At 43.3% G+C, this 20,685-nt stretch overlaps 1 protein-coding gene across 3 annotated transcripts in view; it reads left to right on the top strand.

Moving 5' to 3' along the window:
• The window catches only part of Sestd1 (SEC14 and spectrin domain containing 1), a 98,658-nt gene that overhangs the window by 21,959 nt on the left and 56,014 nt on the right, over positions 1-20,685 (top strand). For 2 of the 3 annotated variants that reach the window (XM_036183775.1, XM_036183776.1), the window contains one exon: positions 17,648-17,727. In XM_036183775.1, the coding sequence (XP_036039668.1) occupies positions 17,673-17,727 (55 nt within the window). In that variant the 5' untranslated portion in view covers positions 17,648-17,672. Of the gene's footprint in view, positions 1-6,421; positions 6,444-17,647; positions 17,728-20,685 lie in introns of those variants that run through there. The other variant, XM_036183774.1, reaches the window with a different exon arrangement.

The following is a 20,685-nucleotide window of genomic DNA, read 5'->3' as shown; positions in this document are numbered from 1 at the left end:
TCCCCCACTCTCCACTTGGACCCTTCAGTTCCCAGAATTCTCCTGTCCTATCACACGTGTTCTGTTACCTTCCCTACAACTCTTCCTCAAAGACCCCTTTCATGGGGCCATTCCTAAGTTTCCTGCCCTCTACTCACACTAACATCCACTTACACACACATACTTGTACCCACTTAAACCCCCCATATATATATATACATACATACACACACACACACATACACACACACATGTATATACACTGTATATACACACATGCATACTCACTAGAATCTAGGGTTTATACATGAGAGAGAAAATGCAATATGGTTCACCTCAAGTAATATTTTCCAGTTCCATTTATGTTTCTGTGGGTTTCTTTTTTCATTATAGTGAATAAGACTCCATTGTGTTTCTGTGTCAGTTTTCACTATTCATCTGTTGATGGACATCTAGGCTGATCCAGTTTCCTTGCAATTATGCATGGACAGCAGTGAACGTGGACGTGCAAGTATCTCTGTGGTATAGAGGAGATGTAGACTCCTTTGAGTATGCTAGGAGTGGTATTGCGGAGTCATTTTGTTGTTCTGTTTTTGGTTTTGTAGAAACCTGCAGCTGATTTCCATGGTGGCCACCCCAGCACACACTCCCCCAGCAGTGACTAAGGGCTCATTTGTGTTCTTGGTGAAAACCATCTGACAGGAGGGGGAAGGGACCTCAGCAGTTTTCATTTGTATTTCTCTAATTGCTGAGGGTGTTCAACAGTTGAAAAATGGGCCATCAGTGTTCTTTCTTCTGATTTTTCTGTTTAGCTCATTGCTGTGTCCGTGCATATGCACCTCTTTCTCTCTCTCTCTCTCTCTCTCTCTCTCTCTCTCTCTCTCTCTCGTGTGTGTGTGTGTGTGTGTGTGTGTGTGTGTGTGTGTGTGTGTGTGTGTGTGTGTGTGTGCGCGCTCACATGCATGCTCATGTGCATGCTCACGTGCATTCATGTACTTGCACGTATGCCTGGGTATGGGGCCCAGAGTTAACACTGGGGGTCCTCCTCATTCACTCCCTACCTTAGTTTTGAAGCTAGAACTCACCGATTGATTGGCTGGACAGTGAGTCCCAGGATTCCTCTCTCTCTTTCTCCTCAGTGCTGGGATTACAGGTGTGTGCCGTGAACCTGACTTTTTATTTGTTTTTACTTTTTTAATGATTAAAACATTGCCTGGCGATGTTGTAGGGCCAAGCTTCACGGCACAGATTTGGGGATCTAATGTGCTCCGACTGTGGAGAACATGTCTGAGAGGCAATCGTAGGACTCCAGTGGAAGTAGGGCTGGACCTGGAGGCACCCTGGCACTTGTCACCTCAGTTCCTGAAGAACCCATGAAGACCTGTACCTCATGCTGGCAGGGCAAGTCTTGACAGACTGAGCCACCTCCCAGACCCCAGGTCTCGGAGTTCTGAGACAGGATCTTGTTATGTAGCCAAGGCTGACAGCAAACTTTCGGTCCCCTTGCCTATACCTCCTGAGTGGTGGGGTCACAGGCATGTGCCACCATACCCAGCACAGTATTTACTCTTCATTAAGCAGCAAAGGGATATTATTTCTCTCTGAGTCACTCAGCAATATGTATACATGGTATTTCTTTACTCCTAAATATTTCAGTACATACCATCCCAGAAATACAAACTTGGGCACTTTCTTATATAATCATAATATAATGTAAAATTGGGGAATTATTATGGATAACATAAGGTTTTGTTCAGATTTTGCTGTTTAGTATGTCCTTTTGAGTCGGGGACGAACCTTGTTTTCTTGGCTGTTTTCTGTTCAATACTGCTTCGGTTGTTATGCTCCCCCCCTTTTTTAAAAAGATTTATTTATTGATTATGTACACAGAAGAGGGTGCCAGATCTTATTACAGATGGTTGTGATCCACCATGTGGGTGCTGGGAATTGAACTCAGGACCTATGAAAGAGCAGTCGGTGCTCTTAACCTCTGAGCCATCTCTCCAACCCTCTCTCTTCCTTTATAATCAGAACACTCTCAGTCCGTGTTTCACGGACATTTTGGGAGAACACTCGCCAGCTCCCTTTTAACTCGCCCCACCACCGAGGTGGATGGGATACTTCCTCATTGTTAGATTTGGGTTGTGCACTTGGCTGTGGTTCTGCGGCAGTGATGACCCCGTGTCTTATTAGGAGGCCTGTGCTGCTGTATTGTTCCGTTACTGGTCATGTGCACTCATCACTTGGTTCTGGTGATGCCTACCAGGTTTTCCCACCGTCGGATGACTGTCCCTTCATAATTAATAACCCTACTTTGTGGGATGGTATTTTGAGTCTGCAAATATCAGAGTTCTCATATTTTTACTTACGAGTTTGAACATACAGTCATGATTCTTACCTGGATTGTTTGGTGTCCTTTTGACAGGGGCTCGTAAATCTTTTAGCATTTACATTCTGGCAGGCATGCCACAGTCTTCCATTCATGCCTTATCCACCTTTGGAATCTGCTAGAGTTTCAAGAATACTATTTCATTTCATTTCAAGGAAGTGCTATTTAGAAATCAGGATGTGGGCGCTTGCATTATTGTTACAGAGAGAGAATTGCTTTTAGGCCCTTATATTAATCAGAGTTCTCCAAGAAACCAAACCAATAGGAGATACGTACGTCTGTTTGTACCTGTGCCCATGTTGATTTCATCATCTGTATCTGTGTATTTATGGAGGCTTGAGAATTGTAAGGTGAGTGTGGGCCAGCTCGGGGTGTGCTGATGTACTTCAGTTGTGGTCATGCAGGAATCGCTGACCTTGTAGAGCAGGTGTGAAGGCCGTATAGCTGCTGAAGAGGGCTCTTAACTGGGGTTAGAAGTTTTTGCCTATTAATATTCAGGATTTCAACTGGTTACATGAGGCCCACTCATTATGGAAAGCAAACTCATTTACTGTACAAATTAGATTGTTAATGTTATCCCAAAATACCCATGCAGAAACCCAGAATACTGTTTAATCAAGCACGTGGCACTCAGTTTCTGCGTCACAATTAGCACATAAAGTAACCGTCAGTGCTCTCAGTGGACAGGGCTGGTGCACTGTGCACCCCCAGTCTATCTCTGTACACAGAAACTATATTTGTTTTTCCTAATGCAGCCATCACTGGGCATCCTGGTAGTCTCCTCCTCCTTCCCCTCTTTGACAGTAAGACACCTGGCTCCTCTCATCCATGCCCTTATGGGCTCACCCCTAGAACACACAGCGGGCAATGTACGCTGCACCCATGTATTGGAACCCAGTGTGATCCTGTAGCTCTCATGCTTACACCCTGAGGATATGTCTGAAAGGAGCTTAAGAGATGCTTGGCTCAGTGCACCTCCCCCTTCAGTGTCAGTCAGTCTGTCACCTGAACTTCAACTGTGACTGCTCTTCCTGTTGGGTTTCCATCCCGGAAGTCCACATCCACTCACCTCGCAGATGCTCCTATGTTCTCCACCTTTTATCAGTGATTTATTTATCTTTTGTATCGTCTCTCCACAAATGGAGCAGGTGAATGAGCATCGTCTTTCCTTTGATCTGCTAAACATACTTAGGTTTTTCCTACTGTGCAGTGCTTACAGGCTGGTCAGATTTTAATATTTATTTCATGAGTATATGTGTTTAACCTGTATGTATGTCCCTGCACCGCATGGGTGCAGTGTCCACAGAAGCCGGAAGCAGTTGTCGGACCCCTTGGAGCTGGAGTTACAGATGATTGTGAGCCACCATGTGGGAGTTGGGAATTGAACCCAGGTCCTCTGCAAGAGCAATGATCGCTCTTCACCACCATATTGTTCTTGCAGCCCCTCCTGTTTTTAGCATGGGACACGTTAATGCGTTTTAAAAGGCTGATACAGAGGGCTGGAGACCGCAGCATCGGGCACCCTTCTCCTGCTGCTGTGGTCCAGCTGTTCGCCCTTCCCCGCCTTCTCAGCAATTTCTCTAGCTGCTCCTTTGTATTGTTTTGCACCAGTGGAGCCGATAGATGTGTATCATTGTTCTTTTTTTGTTTTGTTTTTAAATATAGCCAGTGTTTTATTTTTTAGATGAAATGTCTTTATATTTATTTTTTTTCTTTTATTGAAAATAGTTTCTTTTTTCACATAATATATTCTGGTTCCGGTTTCCCCCACCTCTACTCCCCCCCCCAATTTCTTCTCAACCCCCCCCCCCCCCCCCCGATCCACTCCCTTTCTGTCTCTCATTAGAAAAGAATAGGCTTCTTAGGGCTAATAGTAAAGTATAACAAAATAGGATATAATAAGATAAAACGAAAACCAGCACATCATGGTTGGACAAGACAAGCAAACAGGAGAGAAACAGCCTGAGAGACGGCCCAAGCGCCAGAGACTCACTCTTCCCTTTATTTACTAAGCAGGCTTAGGTTTTCCCGGCTGTGCGGCGCTTACTGCCTAGCTTTAGACCTGTGTGCCAGTCCATTGTGGCGTCTTTATTTATTTTTCTTTTATTTCTTATCTTTTGTTAGGAGAAGGTCTCACTATGGTTCTCTCAGTGGCTTGGAACTCATTTTGTAGGCCAGGGTGGCCTTGAACTTACAGAGTTCTGCCTGCTTCTTCCTTTACTTCTAGGATTAAAGGCAGGTGCCTTCAAGCCTGGCTCCATTGTGTAATTTTATCCACTCTTAGTTCGGCCAGTCTTCTGTCTGTGTGAACATAGGCTATTTCCAGTTGGACTTTCCGATCATGAATAGTGCAGAAACATAGTCTTAGGTAACATGTCTTCTACTGTGGTTGAAAACTTATTCCTTCCACTTCTTATTTTAATATTGTGCTTTTCCCTTTTGTCTTTTCTATATGCACCTTGCATATTTCCTTTTTTTAATGAAGCTGGTTTGGCGTTTAAGACATATTTTATTATTTATTTATAAATTTATTTATAAAATTATTTATTTTTAAATTATCTGTCTGTCTGTCCATGCACATGAATGTAGTGCTTTCAGAGGCCAGAAGAGGGATCTAATCCCCTGGGGCTGGAGTTAGAGGCAGCTGTGAATTGCCAGACATGGACGCTGGGACTAGAGCTCCACTCTCTGGAACAGCAGTACCTGCTCTTAACCTCTCCCCATCTTTCCAGCCCCCGAAGTGTCTTCAGTACAGGTTTAAAGATGGGGGCTAGAGAGATGGCTTAGTGATTAAGAGTGCTGCTCACGCAGAGGACTGGGGTCCAGTTCTTAGCATCCACACAGTGTCTGTCCTACCACCTCCGTAACACTGAGGGTCTGACACCTTTCAAGGGCACCGGGTTGTCACATGTGCACATATATGTGTTCGGGAAAATCACTCTTGAAATAGAAACAAACCTTTTAAATGTGGTTAGTAAGGGGGAGAGAGACCTGTAAGAGGACAGTAGTACGTGTCAAAGTGAGAGGGTGCTGCTCGAGACCAACATGCTCTAATAACAGCTGAACAGGTCGTTTTGTTGGCTTTGGAAGTTCCATTGCTGAAAGAACTTAAAAGATGAGAAAGTTCCAGTTTACTTTTGCATTTTTCTTTTTATGGATTGTTATCTGACAGCTTCACACAGGTATCTAATGTGTTCGTACTGCTCGCTTCTTTCCCTTTCATCCCTGTCCCCACCCACTTCCTTTCATGGAACACGGTTGTGGGTTTTGTTTTGTGACCCATTTAGTTTAAGCAGGCCATCTGTGTGACCACCAGGTTGCCTTTTATTTAGTTTTTATTTGAGTATATTTAGTAACTTAGTCTGTCTTCAGTGCCAAGAAGACCTTTCCATTTTATTCTATTTCTTGGCTGTGATCAGTCATCTCATTTCTTTTTGCTTTTGTCCATTGCTTTTAGACTTTAAATTTCTGATCTAAGGCGTGTCTTTTCATGTCCCCAAAATGTTTGTTTAAAGAGAGAGAATTCCATTTGGCATGATTATTAAGGCCTGTTACTCTGTTCTTGTTAAATTTTTAGCAGCTTGCATGTTCTAATTTTATTTTTATAATATAGTTTATTGTAAATGAAAATATAGTCTTCATATAAATGAAGATGGCTTCTGGCTGTTTGTAAACAGGACCATTTCTTTAGTAGACTGACTTAAGGTTGCTCTCATTGCCAGTGCAGGTAAATATGGTGGTTTCTCTTTCCTCCTTTGGAGAGGAGTCAGTCTCCCCTCCCCTTCCCTCCTCCTCCCTTCCTCCCTTCCTCCCCCCTCCCTCCCTCCTCCCTCCCTCTTTTTTCTTACAATAAATGAAGCACATAGGAATGGAGGCAGAAATAGGACCAAAGGAGGGAGAGAGCCAGCGTGCACTCGCTTTCTCTCTTGCTGTCTGTCTCACAGGGATGGAATCCCGCAGTCATGGAGGCTGAACTGCCCCAGGGTCTGCTGTCTGCAAGCTGGAGACTCAGGAAAGCCTGTGCTGAGCCTTCCAGTCTGACACTAAAGGCTTGAGAACTCAGAAGAGCAATGTTGTAAGTTCTAGGTCAAGGGTAGAAGACTGAGGTGAGAAGGATGACTCGCAGGCCATTGGACAGGCAGTTCTGCTTTCCCTTCCTTTTGGTTCTTTTTGGGCCTTCAGTCTGTTGAGTGACTTCTTATGAAGGAGAGAGCAGTGTGCTTTGACTAGTCCTCAGTGCAGATGCCACTGTCTCAAGAAGCATTCTTGAGCATGCAAGACATCATGGTTAGCGGGCACTGACATCCTCTGGCCAAGTTGGTACCTACACACCTTTGAAGCTTTGCCCTCCTGAGTCTGCTGCTGTCACAACTGTTCTTCAGAGAGTGTGCACCTAGGGTGGCCTTGCCGATCTGGATGGTTCTGGTTAGTGTCAGGTCCCCTGTTACTGTCTTCTTCTTTCTGCACTCTTATTCTCTAGAGGCTAAAGGAAAATCCTTAGAACTGTCTCCCCAGAAACATGGTTTGTGTTTTCTACCTTAGTTAAAGTTAGTAGTTGTCCTGGGGTCTGGGGTTGTAGTGAAGGTGCAGATTTAGTGTGGCTTTACTTGTACTTGTTAGTCTGTCCAGACTGTGAAAGACATACTGGGAGATGTAGACTGCATAGTCACCAATATCTTGCTTAATTTATGAATTGTGAAACTGTGTGACATGATACTTTTCCTCCTACTGAGAACAGAGTGGGCATCTGATTCCATAACACAGTGTAGAGTAGCAGCTAGCATTCACGATGGATGAACTTTGCGTGCTTTTTTCTTATGAAGACTAGTCCTCAGGGATTTCAGCCATACCCTGTAATGAAGTCAAGCCCATTTTTACTGCTTACCCTTTGTGATAACAGGTAGAATCATCACAGTGGTTCCTCTTTATTTGCTATGTTTTCACAAACCCCAAATAGAACTTCTTACCTCCCAACACACAGAGGGGACCTTAGTTAAAAACGCCGTGTAACAACTCAGCACAGAAGCATGGAAGAAGTATGATGTCTAGTCTAGGCCAGAATAGTGGTAAGGCTTTTCACGTCTGCAACACACACACACACACACACACACACACACACACACACACACACACACACACACGATGTCTTTTATGCCAATAGAAGTTGCCTGGCAACTCATGATGTAGCATACATATTTCCATTGAGGGTTTGGGTACCATGTGCCTGAGGTGGTTGACAGATGCCGTGGTAGATTCCCAGGCACAGAGAAGACCACAGGGGAGGGAGTCAAGAAGAGTCATTGTTCTAGCTTTGGTCCTCTTCTTTATTTAAGCCTTGAAGCCTGTGTGAGTGAGTTTGAGCTAACGGGGGATTTAAGAGAAGAATTCTGTCATACTATTGTAGTAATGCTGAGTGGGAGGCACAGTCAGGATTTGACTCCCGTCACTTGGCTCCAGATATGACCTAGTTGTCACCCTGTTCCTGTTTAGGAACAGAATGCAGCAGTTAGGGCTCAGCTGGCAATGCAGTCCCTAAAGTGGAAGTGCTGTCTGGTGCCACCTGCTGAACTGGTATCTTCTGTAGTGGAAGCCGTGGTGCTTGGAAAGAGTCCCCTAAGTCTTCATTTACTTTGTGGCACTGTGGATTGAATCCAGGGCCTCATGCATTCTGATTGAGCTACATCCCCTGTCCTTTCTTTAACACACACACACACACACACACACACACACACACACCACACTGGTCCAGGAACCTTAGATTACTTTATTTTAATAGTAAATAATTGCTATGGTTTTTCATTTAAAAAAAGATTTTGCATGTTGCATGGCCCTATAGTAGATATATGTATAATTTCTGTTGTCAGCCATCTTGGATGTAGAGTTATAGTAATTACGTTGCTGGATAACCAAAGTTATTGCTTCAAATATTGGGAGATACTTGCCAGTAAAAGTTTTTCTTTTTAACTATCCAGAGGGACCCTAGATTTCCCTCTGTAGTTCTTTTGTGGATAACAGATTAGATTATTTTGCCAAGTGCAATGGGATGACAGAGTCGGAAGCCATCTAAATGTTGCCAGGAAAAGCTACAAGTTGCAAAGCATTCATAGACACTAAAAAGTAAAAAGGTGAGATGGGGGTCATGGTAATTATTGTAATGAAAGCTAAGGTATAATTTCAGGAAATGGAAAATGTGCATGTTAAATAATGACTTGTGTGTGTGTTGAAATATAGATAATGAAAACTCAATGTGTACATAGTGAAATCAAGTAATCCATTTCCAGAAGCCCAAAGTTAGAGTTGGCTCAGCATAAAGAGGGCTTTATAAAGTGTCTCTCTTCATTCATGATCCTAATGGGCTAGGGCCCAAGCTGTTTCAGCAAATGTCCCTGAACTATGTAATTTAATATTCTGTTCAAAGCAAATACACACTCTATTCATAGTGCTTGGGCTAGTTTAAAATTATCTACGTTTATTTTCCTTTACTTCCTAATTATTATGCTAAATGGCACCTAGACGAGAGAGCTGCTGTGATTATGAGCAGGGAGTGTAGTCAACAAGTATTTACTGTGCACTGGCCGAGTGTGGGCCGTCCTCCTAGGCCAGCAGGTAGGACATTCTGACAGTGGAGCCCACACCTGCTTTGATCTCACAAAGAGTAACTGCTTTCTTTGTCGTTATTGACCACATAGGCAGGATAGATTGTTAGTCCATTCAGAACATGTCCTTAAATATTAATATGCACCATGCACACAGTTTGGAAATCTATTTGTCTGACTCAAACTATTAACATTCATAATATTTGTTGATACTTCACTTAGCAGATCCACCTGCTTGTCTGGCCAGCCACTACTTCCTGTCTGCGTATCACAGTGAATATGTACTGTGGACATAATGTTTTGCTTTTCCTCGTAATTAATCACCTGGAAAGAAGTATGTATGGTGGAGGTGATAGAGAGGGTGGATTCTGAGAAGATGTCTAGCTGCAAAGTGAGAAAGGCTGAGAAGTTTGAGAGCCAAGAAGATGGCAGAGCTGGAGTTCTGTGCACCTCACGGCTGCCTCCCACCATGTCTTACTCTCTGCCTATGGAGTTGATCAGAATAGGTCTCTTCCCTCCTCAGCGATCCTGAATGGGGTTCACATACTTAGTCTTTGCTCACATGGTGAATGTGAGAACACTGTAAGGGCACATGTAGTCTGTTTCCAGAGTCCTCTTAATATTTTTGTTTGTTTGAGACAGTTTCGGTGTATAGCTCAGGCTGTCCTCAAACTCAGTCCTCCCGCCTCCACCCTCTGAATGCTGGGATGATAGCCATGTGCTGCCATATCTGGCTTCTCTGTTGATTTTGAAAAGTAAAAATAAAATGCTAACTGGGAAGTGCTGTGTAAAGGATTATGGCTCCTTTTTCACAATGTTTATGTGTTTAAAGATTTGGATTGGGCATTTATCAGGAGCATCTTTAAATATAAAGAAACACAGGGAAAAAAGAAAGCAGTTTTATCCATCATCCACTTTGCACAATTATTGACAAGTGGTCAGTCCTATTCCAAGTGTATGTCCCTTTCCAGATCCCAGTGCTGTGGCAACTCGGTGTCCACCAAAGTGGACTTGATTCCCTTGTGGAGGTGATGGATGCAGAGGCTGCTGACCTCGTGGATGGGACTGGCACTCTACGAAAGGACTCCAGGTTGAAGGGAGCACACTCTCATTTTTGCTCCTCTGTCCTGCCCTATGGAGAGGCAGTGTTTCTCCCTTTGTCCTGTCATCCTGTGAGGATACCCAAACAGTGCCATCTGTGGACACCTTCACCAGGTTCTGAACCGCCTGGAACCTTGATCTTAATTTCCCCATTTCCAGAACAGACAAAGGACTCTTTAGAAAACATGACCTCAGTGTCATCCAAAGTATGTGCAGTATTGAAAGACTTCGTCTTTGCTGCTGAAGCTCTTGGTAGCCTCCTGCTCTGATCACAACAGAGTTGGGACGAGTCACTAAGCATTTGCAACACAGGGAGCGGACTTCTGGGAGCAAGTTGCTCACATAGTTTTAGTTTTTGTTTTTTACTCCTTAAATGCACATCATTTGTTTCCAGATCTTTCCTGACTTACAAATGGACACTTCTGTTTGTGTAAATTTCTTGACAGCTTTAGCAAGGTAAAATTTATGTACCATGAAACCGAGCCATTTTAATTACCCACACTTTAGTGAAATGATGCAAAGGCAGTCAGTAGATGATCCAGTGGTTCCACTTCTGTGCGTTGTGATCTGTTCATTTGTGTGACCTAAACAGACTATCCCTCTGCCCTCATTTTCTCCTCTGATAAAATGTGGTGCTGTGTAGATACTGGTAGAATCACCGATGAGGGATTCTTGGGCCATTGCAGATTGTCTGGACCTGTGTTATTTATAACATGGCTTCGATAGTGGGAATGCCCTGACTGTGGCTGCAGTGGAGTCAGTGGTGGTAACTGGCCAGGAATGGAGAAAGGAAAATGTAGCTATAGGTAGTAAGCAGTGTTCATTGAGCAATTACTGTTTTATATGCCAGATTATATATACCTAAATAAATAAACTCACCTGATCTTCAATCCTGTGAGCTAGTTTCAGTGATTATGTCCATAAAAGTAGAGGATTCTCCAGGGCTGGAGAGATGGCTCAGGGGTTAAGAGAACTGGCTGCTTTTGGAGAAGACCGAGTTCAGTTCTCAGCACCCTCATGGTGGCTCACAACCTATCTGTAACCCTAGTTCCAGAGTGTTGGGTGCACTCTTCTGGCTGTAGGCATGCACACATGTCCATACATACATGTAGGCAAAACAGTCATATACATAAAATAAAAATTAAAAATAGTTTTGATGAGGGGGCAGCTTTTAAGGTAAGGGTAACCCTTTTTACATTATGTAAATAAACACTCCAAAAATGTCAATGCATATCATAGGTGTTATTTTATTTGAACAAAAGTACTCTTTCCTTTGCGGCATCTGACATACAAGTAACAAGTAAAAGCTAATTTATTACTGTTTGTAATCTGGGGCCTTGAAACACATCTGGCTGAGCTTCCCTTGAAATGCATTAGGATCGTCAGTATCTAGGAAATGAGATTTAGTCTGAGTTTAGACTGATGGAATGTGTGTGTATCTTTGTTGAGGCTAGAAAACCAAACAACAACAACAAACCAGAGACTTCTTTCTAGAAGCAAGGTCAAGGGAGAAGAGAGATGACCATAGCCCAGAGAAATTCTGACCCGGCCAGGCCAGGACCACCTGCATCAGGTGAAGGGGGTTGGAATCTGGAAATCAGAGGGCGGAGGAGGATCTCCATAGAGGCACGTGTTGGAAGACAGCCATTGCTTCACCACGTTCAAGCCTTTCCAGAGGATTGTTGTTTTCCCTTGGAACTGTCACTGTTGTTTAGAACTAGGATCCTAATCACAGCGGCACCTGTGCTAACACAGAGGTCACACAACACTGTGTCATCCTGATGCTAAGCGGAGCCTGTTCCTACACTGTGCTGTGTGTGGGGATGGTGAGCCAGGCTGGGAGGCAGTGAGCTCTCGCCTGTGCCTGTGCTTGTTCTCATTTCAAAGACCGTCAAAACTATTCCTAACCTGCTTTTAAGGAGAGCGGTGTTTCAATATTTTCCTGGAAATATAAGGCTAAGGAGCCTGTGCTCTGGTTTTGTTCTTCTCCATTATGTGTCTACATGATGTAGATTTATTAGAGATGATTTAGTTAGCCTCAGGCAGTCCTAATGGGTTTTCTCTGGTTGTTAAAAAACACTCTTCAAAGAATCTAACTGAATTTTCCTAGCAGACCGGTTGATTTATCCTTATTGAAAGACGAGTTCCAGTACCCCCTGCACATATCATCAATTACAATCTCCTTTGAAGTGTAATTTGCCGAGTCTTGATTAAAAGGCCTGTAATTGTCCTGTCCTGCTGCTCGGGACATGCTCTGCTGCCCTCTAATGGCTGCCCATTGATGGCAGTTATTGACTTCTCTGGCCACCTTCAGAATTAGCCTCTAGATATCCAGTGACTCCTGTGAGCTCCTGGGTCTGTGGGAGCCTGTCTCAGTGGACAGACAGCTTGGTGGGGTGTGGGTATGGCTGCCATGAGGATGGGGGCACTGAGTATGTAGGTTGATGTGCAGGCTCAGGGTTGAAAGTTTTGTTGCATTATTTTACATCCTTTTGTTCAGTGGTCCATTGCTGCTTCTGCTACTTCAGACTGCCAGGGGTGTCTAGTACCTCACCATGCCTCTAGCTAGTAACTTGTTACATAGATAAGTCAGGGAGTGGGTGAGAAGATACAGACCTAAAGATGCTTTTCTATGCTCTTGGGGAAGATAAGGTGTCCACGGAACTACTTGATTGTCCTTCTGCTCCTTCAATTGAGGTCTTGGAAAAGTGGGTCAAGCTAGAGTGCCTGCAGTTATTAGGAAAGGGTTGTCTCTGTGCGTTTCTGCCTCCCAGATTTTCTCACCTCTTGCTTTAGAAGGAACCCAGTGGCATTTGAAATTTTTGTCAAGAAATACAATAAAATATGACTTCATTACTTAAGATATTGAGAACCAAAATAGTACAGATACAGAGTACTTCCATGCCCATCTTCTCCTTGGTTGAAGTTAATATGCAGCCAGGAGTGGATTTCTTTTTACCCTCACTGCCCTCCAAGGCTGTCTGTCCCTTTTTGTATAATAACCTTTTATTGATTTTATTTTTATCTAATAACTTGTGTTAGGAAGAGGACTTCTTTAAATGACAACATATGAAATAGGAAAAGCACAGTTGTATGTTCCTCATCTTATTTTCTGTTAAGCATGTCCTATTTTACTTGGCAAATCTTTAAAAAGTGTATCTTCCTGTCCCAGTCTTCATTGTCGTACCCTTGCTGGTTTTATGGCTCATTCATATGTTTGGAGTGAGTAACCTTTTCTTGTGAAAAATAATGCTTGTATTTACCCCTGTGGAGAGAGCAGGAGCTGGTGCCCCTGTCTTGTCTAATATCTCACTCTGGAGGGTCTTTATATTTTATAAGAGCTTTTCCTTATTTTCTGTACTTTATACATTATTTAACTCTTCCACAAGGCATTAACATAACCTAGAAAAGCAAATTAAAAAATGATTCTGTAAACACTTGAAAAGCTAAGCCATAACAACTTGAAAAAGAGATTTATATGTTATGTGTGTGTCTGTATCAGTGAATGCCTTGGAAGGCATCCGATTCCTTGGAGTTACAGTTACAGGGAGCTCTCAGCTGCCTGACGTGGATGCTGGGGACCGAACCTGGGTCTTCTGGAAGAGCAGCAAGACTCTCAATGGCTGAGGCATCTCTCTGGCCCCCAGCCGTTACTTGAAGAACTGAAGTCGCGGTACAGTCACCACCATTTTTGTGGCTCATTTCCTTAGTGGCAGCAGTGGAGGGACTGGTAGGAGGAGGCTCTCTCCACGCGTCACATTTTGTACTGTGTTGTATTTGATTGTGACCCCTGCACCCTCAAATGTGTGTTTCTCATTGCCTTGTCATTTTCAATGCGATCCAAAACTAACAAAAAAGCTGTTGGATAAAAACCACTAGTACTTTGTCTCACTGTAAAGGAGATTCAGCTGCCTCTGAGGAGAGAGGGAAAAACAGAAGGCTGCCTCAGGACCAGCCTGCCAGGGGGAGCCTCAAACACAAGATGGAAATTTACGTTTACCCCTTTAGCACAGGAAAACTCAGTGGTTAACAACTAAACTTTGATTTTATTTGGCATAAAATCCATAACCTGGCTCGCAAAGCTCCAGCGTCACAGTATGTATCCCCAGGGTCTCCTGTAGTCATTGTTTCTTGTGCCTAGTGGGGTCTCAGGAGTCCAGATATTCTTGTCTCCTGGAAGACCCAGGTTCGGTTCCCAGTACCCACATCAGGCAGCTGAGAGCTCCCTGTAACTGTGTAGCTCCAAGGGCCTTGCCCTCCATGTATTGACTGATTTTTTTTTTTTAATTATTTCGTGTGCATGAGTGTTTTGCCTGCGTGTTTATCTTTGCACCACCTATGTGCCTGGTGTTCATGGAGGCCAGAAGAGAGCATCTGATCCTGGACTGGAGTTACAAACCATTGTGAGCAGCTTATGGGTGCTGGGAACCAAACCTATGTCTTCTGTAAGAAGAGCCGATACTCTTGACCACTGAGCCAGCTCTCCAGCCCTGACAACAGACTTCATAAATAAAACAGGAAGTGATGAGAGCCGCTGTCTGCTAAGTGCTGAATGTGTTGTTCCCTAGTCCACTCACAGTCCCCTTGACTGAATTCCCCACTCCTGCTGACGTAAGCAGAACAAGAATTTACTGGAAAAGTGTTGTACAGTGCATGGAACCGATGAGAAGGATGGAAAAACAGGCTTCAGAACCAGAGGGAATTAAAGGCGGCTCAGAACTTGTGCTTGCAACCAGATAGGAACAGCCTGGTTAGGAAGCCAGTTTTACTGCATGACTGAGGGACCTTGAGGCTGAGCTTACCCTGTTGGAGCATCTTACAGATGGTCTGTCTCAGCAGCTCTTTGTTTCTAGAAGCTTTCAGAGAGGTCAGACTTACTTCTTGAAGTAGGTGTTATTTTTGCTTCTTACAGTTCTGTATCATGTGCATATGTGTAACTGTCATTACCATCTACTCTGACACTAAATATAAGGGTTTTTCTCTCATAATCAATTTCTAAGTACTGTCTGCTGTCCACTTCACTTCAGTTTGGCACGAAGTTCCAGAGTTAGTGTCAAACTCCTAAGTTGAAAGGCTGAATTTCACTTGACTGACCTCAATTTGAATGCCAGTAGCAGGATTGGGTCTCCGGTTACTTCTGCTTATAGGCTCCAGATCAAGGCTTCTCAGGACCTCCCTAGGTTTGCTAATTCACTAGCAGGACTCAGGTCCCAGGAAAGCTGTTTATAATGAATGACATAGCCCAGGAGTAGCCAAGTAGATGACAGATGTGTGGTAAAGTATGGAGTGTTCAGAACCACAGCCTTGTCCAGTGTGCTAGCCTCTCTGAGCCCTGTGTGTCTGCTGCCTGACCAACAGGTGTCTTCTTCTTGTGTGGTCATGATGAAATAAATTATGGGACGCTGGTGATTGAGTCTGTTTCTCCCGCCACCACCCCCCCAGCATTTTGGAGAGTGGTGGCTGTTCAGGCATGCCCTTGAACTTGTGTAGGCTCCACCATAGTTTGCTCTATTAGCATGGGGTATTTAGGAAGGGGCACTTTAGCAGTGACAAAAGACACCCCCTTCTTTCACTCAGGAAATCCCAAGGACAAAGACTGTTTTGCTGCATATCTGTTATTTGCATCCCGTCTAGACAAGTTTGGTGTTTAATTGCCGAGATGTCACTGTATATTTTCAGAGTTGATTGGTAAGCTGATAGCATATTAGGAAAGTGGCCCTGATGGAACCTGACTGCCTGAGTCCCAATTTCCACACTCACTAGCTGTGTGATGTTGGAGAAGCTAGCTCTTACCTCAGAAATACTGGGAACATTAAGTCAATACTAGAAGTCATTACAGGGCACAGTTTGTAATAAACACTTGAGTGTAAGGTACATGTTAATTAACATAATCATTATTAGTGTCATTGTCAAACCTCAGGTTAGGACCCCAAGGAGAACACGGGGTAGCCTCTATGATGGGAACACAAGTTTCCTGCGTTCCTGATTAGCTGATAACAACTGATCAAACGCAGTATTGATTTAGAAACATGAAATGCTATAAATTTTCTAGCAGAATGTAAAACTATGAGCTGTGTGAACTCCTTTCTGCTAGCTAGGGCTAATACAGAATTACACTGAGAGGAACAAATTGAAAGAAGTGTTTAAGAAGTAAACTTAAAGGTACATGAATTAGTTTGACAAGTTGTTTTCTTTGTAGGCAGGTGGGAACAGCGGTGGTATTTGTTGTTTTTGTTTTTCTCTTAACCACAAAGCCTGTAAAATACTTAACTGGCTGACTTAGCCTTGCTTAATTAGCCATTATCAGATGACTATATAGATATTTTTTTCAAATATGGGATTTTTTTAAAGTGTGTTTTTTGCAGCACAAGGCTGCAACTTGAGTGTTTTGGTCCAGCCAACAGCACAGTGGCTGAAAAGGGGTGGGCTCGTGGCAGGTCCTTGCTGGACACGGAATCCAAACAGTCATATTTTCTACTTTGGAAACTTGTTTTGAAGAGAACAGCTCTCACTGAGTTCTCACAGTACTCTCCAGGACCCACCTGCCCTTTGCTGGACCGGGTGAGCTGCCATGGAGGAGGGAAGGATGGACAGTGATGGAGACTTCTCTCAGACTTGCGGCTTAGTTTAAGAGGGCAGTAAAGCTGAGCCTTGGCTTTTTGTTTTGTTTTGTTTTGTTTTGTTTTGTTTTGTTTTGAAAGGTCCTGCTCTCCTTAAATTTCATCTAGTAGTGTGGAGGGCTGGCCAGGTCTCACAAAACCTCCATTTAAGGAAAACTGTCTTGCTCCCAGCACTGACTAGTTAGTGAGTGTTCTCTTTTTGTAGGTAACCATAAACCTTGGCTGTGACTGAGTAGACTCTGGAAAACCAAACAGAAACTGTGGCTTGCCCTAGAGAATGATCTCAGCCCAGCACTAAGGAGGCTAATAGGAGGAATGGCATAGATCGAGGCTAGCCTGGGGTACATAATGAGTTCTTGTCTCAAACAAAACCAACAGTAGTCACTACAAATCAAAAGAAAAGAACTCAATTAATAAATTGGCCCCACCCCTGGAGCATTTAAGACTGAAATGTGGAAAGATGAGCGAGTAACTAAGACTTTGTTGAGTTGCACCTTGAAGCAAACAGAGGTTCCAGTCTGTCGTGAGGTATCTGTCGTGAGGTGTTAGGGAGGCAGAGCGTGGGAAATTAGAGACCACTGTTAGTACTGCGGCAGAGGGAATCAAGTATTAGGAGCAAGCTGTGTAATGTGGAAAGCAATGGAAGACTGACTGGCTACTTGATGGATTAATAAAATAACTGAAGTGAGTTTCGAGCTATTGCTCTCTGCAGTCAGTGTGCAGGAGTGTTGCTCCGGAAAACATGTAAGCCATTGTTTTTACCCAGCTGCAGCGTTGCCTACTAAGGAGTGTTTGGCAATGTCTAGACTTAGGTTGGTTGTCACAGCTGGGGATTGGGGTGGTATGCCACTAAAATGTCTGCAGCTCCCTGAAAAAAGAAAAAAAGGCTTACCTGGATAAACCATCATGAGTATGACTTAGAGTAATTGTCGTGTTGCAGTTGACATTTCACTGTTTTGCAGAGGCAAGGACTTTTGCTGGAGTGAAATGGAGGCCTCGGTGATATTGCCCATCCTGAAGAAAAAGCTGGCCTTTCTTTCAGGTACGTGTGCTGTGCCAGAACTCTTCCATGTGTCAGCTTCCTTTGATTGGTTTAACAGATGCTGTAAAATTCCTTTTATAAAGGTTTTGTTTTAGGGCATTTCTTTAATGAGTTGTTGTGATCCGTTGCTGCTGGTTCACCATGATCTGGTTTTTATCTGTTCTGTGATTTGACTAAACTCTAATGAAATCATGACTTTTCACTTCTGAAGTAAAAATTGAGTAATTAGTGATGGTCGACAGCCAGCATTTCAGCAGATGTTCCTGGAGTGACCACTTCTGATCCCTTCTCTCTCAGCTTCTGACCTCTGTCGTTCTCAGGAACACTTTCACTGCCCCAGAAGAGTTATAAAATGCCCCTTTTGCTGTTTTCCGGCCTTGAATTTGCTTACAGTGATTAACGAGAAGTGTTGTCCACTAAGATGACCTAAGGACAAGACGGAGGGCCGTCTGTTCCCATGAGAGTAGAGGTGTGGATCCTTCTGGCCCCGAGACTTTGGAATCTGAAGAGACTGAGGCCCCATGCGCCAGTTCAGGGTTACCCGGACTATCCTATTTTCCCTTTCCTTTCCTGTTTCCCTGAGCTCTTGTCATTGTCTTGATAATTCTAATTTCTTTTTTAACCTCAGACATCTGGTGTGTCTTTGTAAGTTGACATAGTTTCCTGATGAAGATTGTAAAGTTGACAAAACAGGATGCTGAATTCTCTTGGTGTTGCTACTCCTAACTTTATTTTCTTTTCTAATTTGTGTTATCAATTAATTGGCACTTCAGTCCTCTCCATGGTGTTCTAATATGGATGATACTATTATCATTTATGTTTGTAGCCTTGTGAATTTCAGAATAATGGCTCGATCATGTGAATTCCTACAACTGGAAGTATCGAGCAGGCTATAAGGGTTGGTAAATTGTCAGGCACCTGAGTAACCCCAGCACTCAGGAGGCCGAGGCAGGAGGATCAAGAGCTTGAGGCCAGCTTGTGCTATTGGAGATTCCGTCTCAAATGACAACACAAAACCAGCCAAACAAACATACCTACTGCCTTGAAATGCTTGGGGTGTGCCAGCTGTCCTCCAGGAAGATGCTTCTGTGTCCCTTCTTCTCCATCTTGAGATGCCGGTCTTCCTGCACTTGTCACGGTGGATGCTATTTTTCTCCACACCAGTAACATGTCTGTGTCTTACGTTTGCGTGCACCATTTGACCCTGTTCACCATAGCTCTCGTGAAGGTCTTTCTTTCTCCCGGCTTCTGATACTTCCACTTCACACCAGTGGGTTTTCCCAACCCCAGCACAAGCTGAGGGTGTGGGGTTCAGGGTGGTGTAGTCTTAAGGATTAAACTTGACCCCTAAAGGAAGATTTCAAAGTGCTTTAGATGTCATCTACAGTCTAGGTGTGAACTCTTGTGCATTTAGTTTAAATGCGTGAGCAAAACTTATCAGTTGTGAAGAGCAATTGAAAGTTCCCTTGACCACTCTTAAAATTTTATCTCTTGACCATTAGTAGTTAAAGTCAGTTACTCTCAAACTTTTTTATAAATAATAAAACTGTTTTCAAACCAGCAGAATTACCCAAGGGCTGCTATCATTTGGAAGTCACCTGTGTAATCCATTAAAAAAATAAAATAAAGCCTGTGTTCTAATCAACAAAAATGCTATTGAGCCACTGTGTATGATCCAATCCTCCAAAATTGTGGTTTATTGATGTTAGACAGTGGTTCAATATCAACAGTTGCATAGAAAATAGCCCTTGACAGCTGCCGTGCCATGAATCACATTTCTGTCACTAATGGAAGTCTTCTTCACCTCGGGCTTTCAGTTTTTAGTGATGAATTGCTAGCGATTTTACAGAATTGTTTTCTTCAGGATTTGCTGCTTCTTAGGCTTCTTGAACTATTGTAAATGTCAGTTGGTCCTGACAGTAGGCTTAGGTGTTGAGTCCAGCGGAATTTTGAAAGATGGTAGGTAGGAATAAAAAAGTTCCCTTGTTTCACCTGCAAGGCTGGGAATTGAACTCAGTGCCTTTGCTATGCTCTGTCCACAGTCAGTGGCTGTGTGAGGGTCTCACTTGTAATTCACACTGGTGTTGAGCTTTGCCTTTTGAGTGCTGAGGTTGCCGGCACGGACATCAGGCTGGGCTTTAAAGTTACATTTTACACTCAGGGCAAATGGGACAAGGACTTAAGCACTTGAGATCTCAGTGGGCTCCACCCCTGGCTTTCTCCTGTAACCCCCAGGTCCTGCTCCATGTTCTCAGCTGTGTCTTTACTGCCCTCTAAACAGTCTGCAGCTGGCTTTCCTGCCTGTACACAGCAGGAACCGAGCCTGTAGTTTGCTCTTAATCAAATAGTCAAATAAGTATGTTATTCGTTGTTAATCTGTTGCATAGGAGATGCGCCTTCCATTGCTGTCCATATTCCGCACAGCCATGTTTCTTCGTAGTGAACTTAGGTCATCTGTCACCATGGGATGTTCTCTTAAACTTGGTTTTAAAACTCCTATAAGTTTTCCTCAAGTCTTTACTTACCACAGCTCTTTTGTAAAGTTCATTTTCTCTATTGTCTCAATCCCTTTTTATAGCATATTAATGCTACATGAAGACACCATGTAGCAAATTAGTGACCGTAATTCATACTGCTGTTATGACTTAAAGCTTTTTTTTTTCAGATGCAAATTCGTTTGACTTGCAAGCGCTGATTGTACTAGACACACAGGAAGTGTTTGATGATTTGATTCAATTAGGCAGCAGCCTAAATGGAAGAAAATTAAAATGATTTTGGTTTTGATGAAGATTTCATAGATGCATTTTCTTCTGAATTTTTATGGAGTTTTTGCCTTTACTATTATAAGCATTTATAAACTACAGATCACCATTAGATAGTTTCCAAACTGTGTCCCAAACTTGTAATTGTTATAATAACATTGGATTAAAATGTTATTCATATGGCTTCTTAATATCT

This window comes from Onychomys torridus, chromosome 4, assembly GCF_903995425.1.
Source record: "Onychomys torridus chromosome 4, mOncTor1.1, whole genome shotgun sequence".
Taxonomy (NCBI): Eukaryota; Metazoa; Chordata; class Mammalia; order Rodentia; family Cricetidae; genus Onychomys; species Onychomys torridus.
This window is presented reverse-complemented; position numbering and strand designations above follow the sequence as displayed.